The sequence below is a fragment of the Carassius carassius genome, chromosome 3 (genome assembly GCF_963082965.1).
Source record: "Carassius carassius chromosome 3, fCarCar2.1, whole genome shotgun sequence".
NCBI classification, from domain to species: domain Eukaryota; kingdom Metazoa; phylum Chordata; class Actinopteri; order Cypriniformes; family Cyprinidae; genus Carassius; species Carassius carassius.
The window spans coordinates 25917826-25930124 of record NC_081757.1 but is presented as its reverse complement, the minus strand read 5'-3'; the positions used below and the strand labels follow the sequence as shown (position 1 = coordinate 25930124).

Below are 12299 nucleotides of genomic sequence, written 5' to 3'. Positions count from 1 at the left end.
CAATCGGAGCCCACAGAAGTATCACGTGCTTCACTGCGTGCCAGACACTGGAGTGAAGGCTGAGTGGACTTGCTATATAAATTTCTTTACGAAGAGAGACAAGGACCACAAAAACAAAGCTATTTTACAGCACCCCCATAGGGTGTTTACTGTTGACTTTCAATAAGGGATAATAAGATTACCACACACAAAAAAAAACCTCGCAGTGCAGTGCAGATATACTTTTCAGTTCAACACAACATCGGGAAAACACGTCTACACTCAATACTGTTATTTTAATAATTTTATAATACAACACAGGCTGTCATTTGTACAGAGTCGTTACGTTAATAATGTGCAACTACAACAGATCTTGAAACAGCCGTGCACGTGAACAGTGCGCGCGCCCTGTGCTGCTCAAGTCCACGTTTGAGGATGACGTCAGGAGACCCAGCGGTAAGAAAACGCAAGGACTTCACAAACAGACAGTAGGGTATCAATATGAAGACCTGGGGGCTCTCTCGGTCCTGGAGAACAGTTTTTGTCAGTTTGGTCATTTGCAGCATTTGTTCTGTGAATGGTGAGTCACATCTTAGATTCTTAGAGTTCAATACCTTCTAAAAAAGTATTGTCACTGCATCATGAAAATAGTTCGAGCTCTTGGCTGGTTTATTTTGACAAAAGAATGTACATCTTTTCATGTGTTTTTTGTGTGTTTTTATGTATATATATATATATATATATATATATATATACAGAAAACAAAATAAAATTATACTGCAAGTATTACACTATTTAAATAGCGAATGTTTCTTATTGTGGGAAGGAGTTTATTTGTAGCTCATGAACATTTCACACATTTGTACTTCATGCATTATCTTTTCACCTCTTTCTAGTTTAGACCATCTTTTACAAAATGCTTTTGTATTGTTTAATTTATATACTGGTAGTACTTTTTTTAACACTTATGTAGTATGATTTCTCTTTATTTGTCTTGTTTATTGTATCTTATTTATTCTATCCAAATAATTATATTATCCTGTTGGAATGCAGATGGATTTAATATAGGGTGGATCTCAAAAAGTGTTAACCGTCTGAACGAGATGTCCAGTCCATTGTGAGGACAGAACAAATCAAATCCAATGCAGGGAGGTAGAAAGAGATTTGCACTGGATGGTAGTATAATTCACAATTACAAAAGTCTGGAAAGTAAATCTGTTGTATAGGAAATTGCCTTTCATTTATTGCACAAGCATAGTCAAAGAACCCCGTCTTAACCTCTACAATCTAATCTTAATGAGCTCAGAGGGTAAACATGGCACAAATCTCCCAGCTTTTCAGGAAGCACGTTGTGTAACGTTTCACTCATCTTAGAAACGTGTGCCTAAGAGCATTTTATGTCCATACATTTCTGTCATGTTGGTCAGCCAGAATGAAGTGCAATGAATGCTGATGCTTCCCAAACAAAGCATGAGCAGCATTTAATTATATGGATGTTTTGTGTTATTATTTGCCATTCATCTGATTGCTTTGGATATGTTTTTTTTGCTGCACTCATACACATACTGATAACACAATATAAGCTCTTTTTCATGTTCTCTTATCTGGAAATATAATAGAACCTTTCCTACCCTTGAAAAGTATACATCTGCTTTTGAAAGTTAACCATGTGCATTGGCTATGCTGCTCACATCTCTTATCTTTTGTACTCTCCTGATCCTGTTGAGAAGTGTGAAAAGCGTTTTTCCCCCCTTTTTACTCCTTTGTATCTCTCAAAGCTTAATATGCAGGACCACTCCATCTGTTGCCGAATTATAAAATAAGATCTAATTCCAGTCTAATCTTTGTAATTCCATTCACTCCTGCTTATGTGTGTCTCTATAGGAGATTACTGCAAGGTGAACCTGTGTCATAATGGAGGGACGTGTGTGACTGGCATTGGAGAAGATCCCTTCATCTGCATCTGTGCCGAAGGATTTGCTGGAGATACGTGCAATGCCACTGAGAAGGGTCAGAAATGTTGTTTGTCTGAATTTTCCTGGTTTAATGCTCATTTGAATTTCAGATTAGGTTTATATGGATCACCCTGTTGTTCCCTGTGGAAAGCCTTACTGCTCAGGGGTTGCACTTTCATAGCTTACTTAATGAGGTTCTCAGTTGTTTCATTTGATTATCAACTTTGTCTCCAGCATAGAAATTGGGAAAATGCTTTAAATTTGGGATTGTGTTCTGATTTTCGATTGTAGATTTTGTTGTCTTGGCAACACAGTTTTAAACCTTGTTAAGATTTTTTTCTGAAACAAGTAGACACATCATATGGCTCCTTTCTTTAGATTAAAAATATGCGATGTGGGAATCTCATTGCTGTCTTGGAAGAACAATTCAAATTCTCAAATAGGCTTCCAGAATCAAATCACTGAGGGTGCTTCTGAAAATAGTGAGGGTGTTCTAGCCTTAATGCGCATATATTATGATAGCACTATGTCACTCAGTGCAACTGAATCCTGTATTTATATGTGGATGCCACTCCTTGAATTTTGCAGTGTGTATGTGGCCATTAGTCCTTTTGGCAGCATGAAAAACAAAACTTTAATTCAAATTCTTAATGGATTATATATAATCTAGAAAGTGTGCAAACAGTGCTCCCTTTATAATCACTAAAAAGCTGACACTCCTCTTAGTGCACTGTGATCTCACAAAGAGTTCCATTGTAATTTATGAAACTCTCTCCACGTTAACACTTTGTTATAATAAGATGAGAGTGCATAACACAGCAGTGAACAAAAACTTTTGTTTTTTTTTTTGGTAATTTTGAGCAGGATTCTACTTAATATAAACAGATATGTCTGTGATTGGCTATATTACTCAGCACTGCAAAAAAACGTAAATGGAAACCTTTTAAGCAAAGTTTTGCCAGTACGAGGGTGATCTTTCTTTTGTTTGATTCTGCTTAGCACTTTCTAGCACCTACTGTATGGAAGTGATCTTGATTTGGAGGTCTTTTTTTTTTTCCTGTGTTTTTGTCAATTTTTGATACTTGCATCAAAACGTTTAACTGTTTTTCAATGTAGGTCCTTGTAATCCAAACCCATGTAAAAACGATGGCACATGTGAGGTGATCTCTAACGCCAGAAGAGGAGATGTTTTTAACGAGTATGTGTGCAAATGCCAACCTGGGTTCGAAGGTGCACACTGCCACATCAGTAAGTTTTGTACCACTTATTTTTAGATTTACAACACATCTGTTGCACTAATTAAAACTACGTGACGATCACTCCAGTGGACCAGCCAAAGAGTTTAGAGGGACATTAGTATAAAAAAGAAAACTTCAGTTTGAACAAAACTGAACAAGTTCTTTGTCCCAATTTATTAAAACCAACAACTTACAAAATGATTGAGACTCATTTGTGCCCAATTATGAAATACGTGGAGTCCCTATGATGCATTTGGTTGTTAATTCATGTTAAAACCTTTCTCCTATATGACAAATCTTCTTGTGGCTGCAGGCCCACAGAAGAGAGACCAGATTTTAGTTATTGTGTGCTGTTTAATTCTTTCCACATTGTTTCATTGATCTCATGCTTACAAATATACTGGATATGCAATGGCACTGATGTAAACACCAGACACACCCAGGATGTTGAGCTGTCAGCGGTAGTTAAAGAGAGCTGTAACCATAGTGAGTTTTAAATAGGCTTTGTTAAAATTTCCAGTCCACACAAGTTCCTTTCCATGTATGATTTAACTCTCTACTGCCTGAGGTTCTCGACAGTGGACACATCTGTTAAAGCCGTTTTAACCGTTCAGATTATTACAAAGGATCCATAATCGATATTCAGAATTTTGTAATTACAAGATTCTGACATTGTGTTAAAACCGGTCATGGCAACGTCATGTGGAAATGTTCAAAAATAGCAGTGGCATCAACAGTAAAATGTAGTGAAGTAGTGATGCTTCATAATATTTCAGTTGTTAATATTTGAATGGAAGTACAATACAATTAAATGTAGTTAGCACAGAGTTAAATGATGCTTAACCCACTATAAGTTTATAAATAAGGTATTTGCATAACGACTTGTTACTTGTGTTGTCATAGTAGTTTACAGTGTTGCTATAGAAATGTATAATTCATAGTCCGAGAATGAAGACAGCTCTGAGTAGAATGTCCGGGGTGTCATCTAGTAATTATGGTAATTGCGACATGGCGTGAACACAGCAACCGTTTTCTTTATATGGCATTGTGGTTTTTATTTATGACAAATTCAAAACGGCTGATGAAAGTGGTGATTCAACACACACCCCTGAACTCCTCTAATACTAAATTGCAGACAGTGGACCAATGCAAAAACATAATTTTGTCAAACTAAAAAGGACATTGGGAAATATGTATTATTCTTGTTTTGAAGTAAAAACAAACATTAAAAAAATTACTTTGGTATTTAATAATTCATGCATCAAAGGGATGGAAGATAGTGATTTTACAAATATTAGAATAGCACTGGCACTGAAAGGCCCTCAAATGCAGCCAGGAACATTCCAGACAGACAGCCTCAGTATAATTAGTCAAGACTTAATCAAGCCAACGAGGTTTTATGCTTAAGAAGAACAGGACAGACCAGCCTTTGGAGATTAAAGAGGTCCTAAAACATTTCTAATTTCTAATAATCTAATCTAATGTCCTGGCCAAATTTAAATGTTAAAGGTTGAAAAGCAATTGACACAAACTAAATCTCATTTGTTATTGAACATGTTTGTTTGAATTAAACATTTTCTTATTAAATCCCTTTTCTTGAGACTCTTAGTATTTGGTTCAGAATATGCAAAAAGTTCATAACTCACAATAAAAAAGTTGAGTTCTCAAGACACCTTCTTCAGCAGCACATCTGACCTAGATTGATTCAATCTATGTGTATGCAGACATTCAGCAGAATAATGTTTTTCAATCCTCTTAACAGTTTAGGAGCAAAACTGGGCATGAGTATTGTGTTTTCTTTTCTATTACGGTTGAACAAAAAAATAAGAAACACAGTGTTATGTTTCTGCATGTATCAGCTAGGCTGTTAGTTTTGTAATAATTTTCCAAAACCAAACAAGGTAAAAAGCAGCCCACTGAATAAAATATACTATGTTCAAATGTTTTTGTTGTTGTTTTTTTGTTTTGTTTGTTTGTTTGTTTGTTGTTTTTAAAGAAGCCTCCTGATTACCAAGGCTACATTTGTTGACATTATTCACATGTCCTTATAGTTGCTCTGCCTCTACTGCCACAACTCCTAAAATAAACTTTTTCACTCTGCGTCGCCTCATCAAACTCTAGCTGGATCCGTTCCTCTGCTATCAACGAGAGGAACATCTGTACCACCACAACAGACCATGAACATTTTTGGTTGTTAAAAAAAGGTGCGCTCGTTCAAAACAGTTGTGTTCGTTCCTTCGCTGGCTGTGCTGATTTAAATCTAGTGGTCCTTTTATTTTTGTGTCGCGAGTTCAGTGACGCAGTTAGTGACAATTCTTTTCGGCCAATCCTTTAGCAGCAGAGTTTCACCTCACGTTTTGGTAACGCTACAATTCACTTGGAACCTCAACCGAGGTGGTACTAAAAAAAGTACCAGGTACTGTACCCAGTGGAAAACTTCCCAAAAGTGAACCGTACCGAGCTGTACCATGCAGTGGTAAAGCGCCATTTGTTTCTTCAGTAGAACACAAAATTTGATATTTAACTCAAATCATTGCAGTCTGTTAGTCGTATAATGCAAGTGGATGGGAATCACGACTTAAACATACAATAAAACAAAAAAAACACACAAACAAAACCAAATTAAACCCTGCGGCTCGTGGTGATGCATTGATGTCTAAAGACACAAAACGATCGGTCTGTGCAAGAAACTGAACAATATTTATATTGTTTCTTTACCTTTAATGCACTAAAATGGCTGAAATGTCTGATCTGTACTGCGCATCCTCGACACAGCCGGCGTCTTCTTCTTCTTGCTTTACAGCGGATCGCAGACTTATAAGTGCATTACCATCACCAATCTCTCAAATGGACCACTGACACTCTATCTGACAGTGGTTCATTTGAGAGATAGGTGGCGGTATAAGTCTGCGATCCGCCATAAAGCATAAACAATATAAATACTCTTTAGTCTCTTGCACAGACAGATTGTTTTGTGTCTTTACACGTCAATTTATCATCACGAGCAGCAGGGTTTAATTTGGTTTTATTTATGTTTTGTTGTTGTTGTTTGTTTTAGCCGTGATTCCCATCCACTTGCATAATATGACTGACAGACTGCAACGTGAGTTAAATATCTCAGTTTGTGTTCTACTGAAGAAACAAAGTCACCTACATCTTGGATTCCCTGGGGGCAAGCAGATAAACATAAAATTTTCATTTTTGGGTGAACTATCCCTTTAAGAAAATTGTAAAAACAAACATCCTATAAAGTGTTTAGTTTCAGAAGACGTGCTGTATTTGCAGTTTGCAACAGTTTACTGGCAATACAGACCACCCTATCCCACCTTGTGCTCCACACAGAACTCTCTGTCCCCTTTGAGGAAAATTAGAGATTCTGCAGCCACCTGTGTGAGCACACAGACTGAGCATTGTGCCACCCCACACCTCAGTTGCCACACTTATAATTATACATACTTCAGCTGCAGTTACGTGACAGCTCCCTTCCTCTGCAGAGAAGCATCCCATTACAACATTTCCAAATTACTGTATACTTACTGTATTATTTTTGGTGTTCTTACACAGATGTGAATGACTGTGCAAACCAGCCTTGTAAGAATGGAGGCCTGTGTCATGATCTGGATGGAGACTACACCTGCCACTGCCCTTCTCCATACATTGGGAAGCAATGCCAACTACGTGAGTTTTATATACAGCCAATGATTTCCTGGTGGCAGTGTTTAATTTAAGTTTTGAATGCCATAACATACATTTTAGGGTACCCTATGGTTGACCCTCAGTTCTGGGTCTTTTGATCCAAATCTAGAGTCAGAGGTACAGCTGCTTAATGACTATAATAAACCAAGTAGCAGTAAGCCGGACAACTACAAGACAATATAATGTAGACTTAATGCCCTATTATTTGGTGCTCACACTATATTATGGCGCAGGTTGTACATCACTGTTGGGGATGGAGGAAGGTGGAATCATAGAGTCCCAGATCTCGGCTTCCTCTGTACACTCTGGCATTCTAGGGCTGCAGCACTGGGGACCGGAGCTCGCACGCCTCAACAATCAGGGCCTTGTCAATGCCTGGAGCTCCGCACCACAAGACAAGAACCCCTGGATTGAGGTTTGCCAATAAGCCCATTTACTGAATTTTTCTTAACTATAAGAGAATTGTGACAATAGGAACTTTGATAATGGCAAAAGTGCACTGATCTGAAAGAGAAACTAATAGACTTGATGATGAACATTTTATGAAAAAATGTACTTTAACGATTATTTTATAAATATTTTATAAAGGATAATACAAAAACAAACATAAAATATATAATTCTCTATAGAGGCCGCAGTGTTGCATCCATATTCACTAAATTCATATTAATTAAGGTGCCACATAATTTAAACGTAACATAACATATAAGAGACTGTTGACTGCAAGTGTTTTTAAATGTTTAAAACATCCATGTTAGTGATTTGGATGCTTTTTAAAGGCCATTTCTGGTGCACCATACCAGAAAAAGTATTTTACAAAGATGTTTTTATTGTAATTTTATGATTTTATTCAAAGTAATCACTCAGTTGTATTGCAATCCTGTATGCATCATGTGCTTACAAAGTAAATAAATGTTTTTAAGGCCCATTCACACCAAGAACAATAACAGTAAAGATAACTATTTCAACGGCTTTAGGTCCACAGCCATACCCACGGATGATAATGCTCTGTTTATTCTAAGCGTGTGCTACAGTTATGTCGTCTGACGCTTTAAATGCTAAGCTCTTTAACACTGGCTTGAATTGGTTGTCAATGTTCTGAAAGTGATTCCTATCATTCCTCTGTGCCGTTATTGTTATAGTCATGGTGTGAACTTTTCTCACTATTCTCATAGAAATCATGCAAAAGAGATACAAAATAGGACAAAGTGATTCAGTTTCTTTTTGTGTACATCTGAAAGATGTTCACGCTTCCTGTCCTTGATTTTCGCATCTTAGGTTAACATGCAGAAGAAGATGCGCCTCACTGGAATCATAACACAAGGAGCCAGCCGCATGGGGACAGCTGAGTTTGTTAAGGCTTTCAAGGTTGCATCCAGCTTTGATGGCAAATCATACACAGTGTACAGAGCAGATGGCCAGAGAAGAGACAAAGTAAGAAACATTACAAATCTTGAATTCTTTTTAAATATCCCCCACCCCAATTTTAATTAATTGGGGGGGATATTTCACCCAAAAATTAAAATTCTGTCACCCTCATGACGTTACAAACCTGCAAGTCCTTCAGCACAAAAATTAAGATTTTTTTGATGAAATCCGAATAAAGAAGAAATTGAATAAAGTCGTTATTTTTGTTTTAGTCTTGTAGCTTCATAAAATTAAGGTTGAACGATTGATGTCACATGGACTATTTTAATGATGTCCTTACCAACTTTCTGAGCCCTGAATGTGTCAGTTGCATTGCTGTCTGTAGAGGGACAGAAGACTCTCAGATTTCATCAAAATATCTAAATTTGTGTTCTGAAGATGAACAAAGATCTTACAGGTTTGGAACGACATGCGGAGGAGTAATTAATGACAAAATGTACATTTTTGAGTGAACCATACCTTTAAAATCTTTCTTATTTATCCTTATGACTCTCTTTTTTTCAGGTGTTTGTGGGAAATACAGATAATGATGGAGCTAAGACAAACATGTTTGACACTCCCATTGTGGCCCAGTATATTCGCATCATTCCTGTGGTGTGCCGTAAAGCATGTACTCTCCGGATGGAACTTGTTGGTTGTGAACTTAACGGTAATGTCAGTTGAATTAACTATAAATCATTATATTTATTTATTTATTTATTTATTTATTTTTACCCATTAGCCATTCAGCAATCTCATTTTCCCTAACATGACAGTGCACTCCAGCACAATTGGTTGCGCTGATCCACTGGGCATGAAGTCCCGTCTCATCTCTGATGTGCAGCTTACAGCTTCTAGCAGCTTCTCCACATGGGGTATAGATGCCTTTACCTGGTATCCCTTCTATGCTCGACTGGACAAACAAGGCAAGACTAACGCTTGGGCGGCAGCAAACAACAACCGCTCAGAGTGGCTCCAGGTGAGGCTGAAAATAGTCAAAAAATATTCCTTGTAATCATAATAATTCAGTTATGCTATAAACCCATCATATAATGGCATGCATAGATCTATCTAAAGACAATAACACTTTAACTTCTGCAGTCCTATTTTTTAGCTTTGATGTCAATTATGTTGGTAATTGTGGACTACATGTTTGTCCCTTATGTTTCTTCTCATGTTACAGCTGGATTTGGAGAAACCTAAAAGAATCACAGGCATCATAACTCAGGGAGCAAAAGACTTTGGAGTTGTGCAGTTTGTTTCAGCCTTCAAGATTGCCTATAGTGATGACGGACAATCTTGGAGCATTGTGAAGGATCAAATAACGAGAACAGATAAGGTTACAGCAATGACAACATCTTTATTTTAAATATACACTACTGTTCAAAAGCTTGGGGTCAGTATGTAAGTTTGTAAGAAAGATTGTTTTCATGTTTTTGAGTATCTGGTGCTTGCCAAGGCTAATCAAACATAGAAAAAGTAAAAACTGTAACAAATATTTGATGTAATATTATTCCAATTTAAAATAACTTCTATATTTCATTATATTTTTAAATAAAATTTATTCCCAGGATCGCAAAGCTGAATTTTTAGCAGTTTTCAGTGTCATGTGATGCTTAAAAAAAATCATTCTAATATGCTGATTATCATCAATTTGAAAACCGTCTTCAAAACTGTGCTGCTTAATAAATATTTATATATAAATATAAATATATATATAATACTATTATTATATATTTTTTGGTTTATGTTCTGAAAATATGGTTCAAAAGGACCGTATTTATTTGAAGTATCTATTTTTGTAACAGTGGGCAAGGATCAACTGAAAGTATCCTTGCTGAATAAAATTAATTTATTAAAAAAAAATCCCACTGGAAATGGTTTATTTCTTAATGTTTTATTTTGGGTGTAGGGTGCAATATTACATGGTTTTGTTTACTGGGTACAGTAAATCTCTCTGTATGAACTTTGTATGAAGCTCTACACATTGGAATCTGGATGCTCGGAGGACATTAGAGAATTATCAAGCTACTAACTCAGCTTTAGTTATTTGTATATTACAAAGGCCTCAAAGCACATAGGTCTTACATTCAGTTATAGTCATTTCATCTGACTAATTTAAATGTTTGATTTTTTTTTTCCTGCAGATTTTCCAAGGCAACATAGACAACAACACACACAAAAAGAATTTGTTTGAGCCTCCGTTCTTTGCTCGATTTGTGCGGTTTCTGCCCTGGGAGTGGCATGAGCGGATAACTGTACGCATGGAGCTGCTGGGCTGTGATGATTAGCAGACTCTGCCTCTCTCTGCACTGGTTTCACCTGAAGTTTTTCTGCTGGTTGTAGGTGATGTTTCGTTTCAATATGCATTAGCCTCATCCGTAATGCTTTGTATTATATTTGATCAGTGTCACTATTTTGATGTAGTTTGAAAAGCTCAATTGATCTCACCCAAAAGGATACTTTGAAGAATGTTGGAAACCAAACAGTTGAGAGTACCCATTGACTTTCATAGTATTTGTTTCCATACTATGGAAGTCAATGGCTACCATCAACAGTTGGGTTACCAGCATTCTTCTAAATATCTTCTTTTGTGTTCAACAGCTGAAAGACACTAATATCACTAAGTGTCAGAGAATATTACAAAATCTAGAGAACGGTTAACCTGTAAGGAAAAATTAGACTGATTCTAGTTTGTTACTAAATCTGCAAGTCTCTTAACCACTGACCATTCTTTTATTTCAAAATGCATCTCCTAATCGACAACAAAATATACAAAATCTTTTTCTGTTATTCCTTGATTCAAACTGTATGCCTTCTAGCACATGTACAGCACTGATCTGTAATGGAAAAAGGACAACTTTTCTTTTCTTTTTGGGGGTAAGATCACAAGAGCTGTCTACAGTATTTCTTTTTTTTTTTTAATAATCTTGATATATGGGTCTGTCAGAAACTGTGCTGTAAATTAGAAATTGAATGGAATTGAAAACTATTATCCTTCAGGGAATTTCTCGGTTCTCGATATAAATGTTTCAAATAAGCACGGTAGAGCTGCTCAAATCAATTGACCTGTTTGCACTGCAGTTGCTCTACACTTTATATATTTTATAACTCAATTGTATTTGTGTCAACCAAATTTGAATAGAATTGTACAATTGTGCAAATATTGAGTATTTTTATCTTTTGTAAAACACATTGTCTTTAACAACATTAATAAACATGTTAAATATTTGTGCTTTTCCTTACAACGAGGCATAAACTTTAGAAGAAATTATGTTTGTGAGACTACACGATTAGTCTTCCAATCTCATAAAACCCTGAAAGAACTGGCTTCAGTAAATGTCATGATGAAATGAGAGGCTCTTGGATCTGTAGCTTCACATTTTCTTCTTTAGGTCAAAAGCATTGGATATGCTGCCACATGAATATCATGTCACTGGGCTAGTAATAGGTTTGTCTTTAAATATTACATAATATTATTGCAGAAGATATTTTAAGAAACAGTAGTTTAATTTAAAAAGATTTGAGATTCATTTAATATTTAGTCGATGCACGGGAAATAAATCATTTGTAAATTTGAATGTGTAGTGCTGTTTTTCCTCAAAGATAAATGCTTTATTCTGCCATTTGTAGACTTCACAAATCTACCAGAGAAGATGTCATGCTTCAGATCCTCCAGAAGATGGCAGAAGGCTTTAAGCTTCATGCTCTATAACAAGGTTCTCTAGGCGACATGGGAGAAACAGGTTAGGGCATCACAAACAGCCTCAAAGGGGTCCATTCAGTCACAGGGAAGGTTATTCCTTCCACTCCACCCAATTAGGCAAACATTATCATTTATTTAAAAATACATTTCTAGACTGGGTTTGGTTGGGTAAAAGCCATTTTCCTTCCGTTACATACTACCTGTGCATTGTGAATACCCTCTCTGAGTACTCTTTGCCCTTCATTTCTGCTCTGTATGACCAGACCAACAAACAAATCAGTTCTTTATTAAACATGATGTATGGAATGTTTTAATGGC

The 12299-nt window shown here is 36.3% G+C and overlaps 1 protein-coding gene across 1 annotated transcript; it reads left to right on the top strand.

Annotated features, from left to right (window-relative positions):
• Window positions 1-344: 344 nt before the first annotated feature.
• mfge8a (milk fat globule EGF and factor V/VIII domain containing a) lies at window positions 345-11506 on the top strand. Its single transcript, XM_059534759.1, has 10 exons — window positions 345-559; window positions 1864-1989; window positions 3051-3182; window positions 6737-6850; window positions 7102-7283; window positions 8147-8302; window positions 8801-8945; window positions 9052-9254; window positions 9459-9614; window positions 10423-11506. Exons 1-10 carry the CDS (start codon window positions 481-483, stop codon window positions 10564-10566), a joined length of 1437 nt encoding a protein of 478 aa, XP_059390742.1. The 5' UTR covers window positions 345-480; the 3' UTR covers window positions 10567-11506.
• The last annotated feature ends 793 nt before the right edge of the window (window positions 11507-12299 follow it).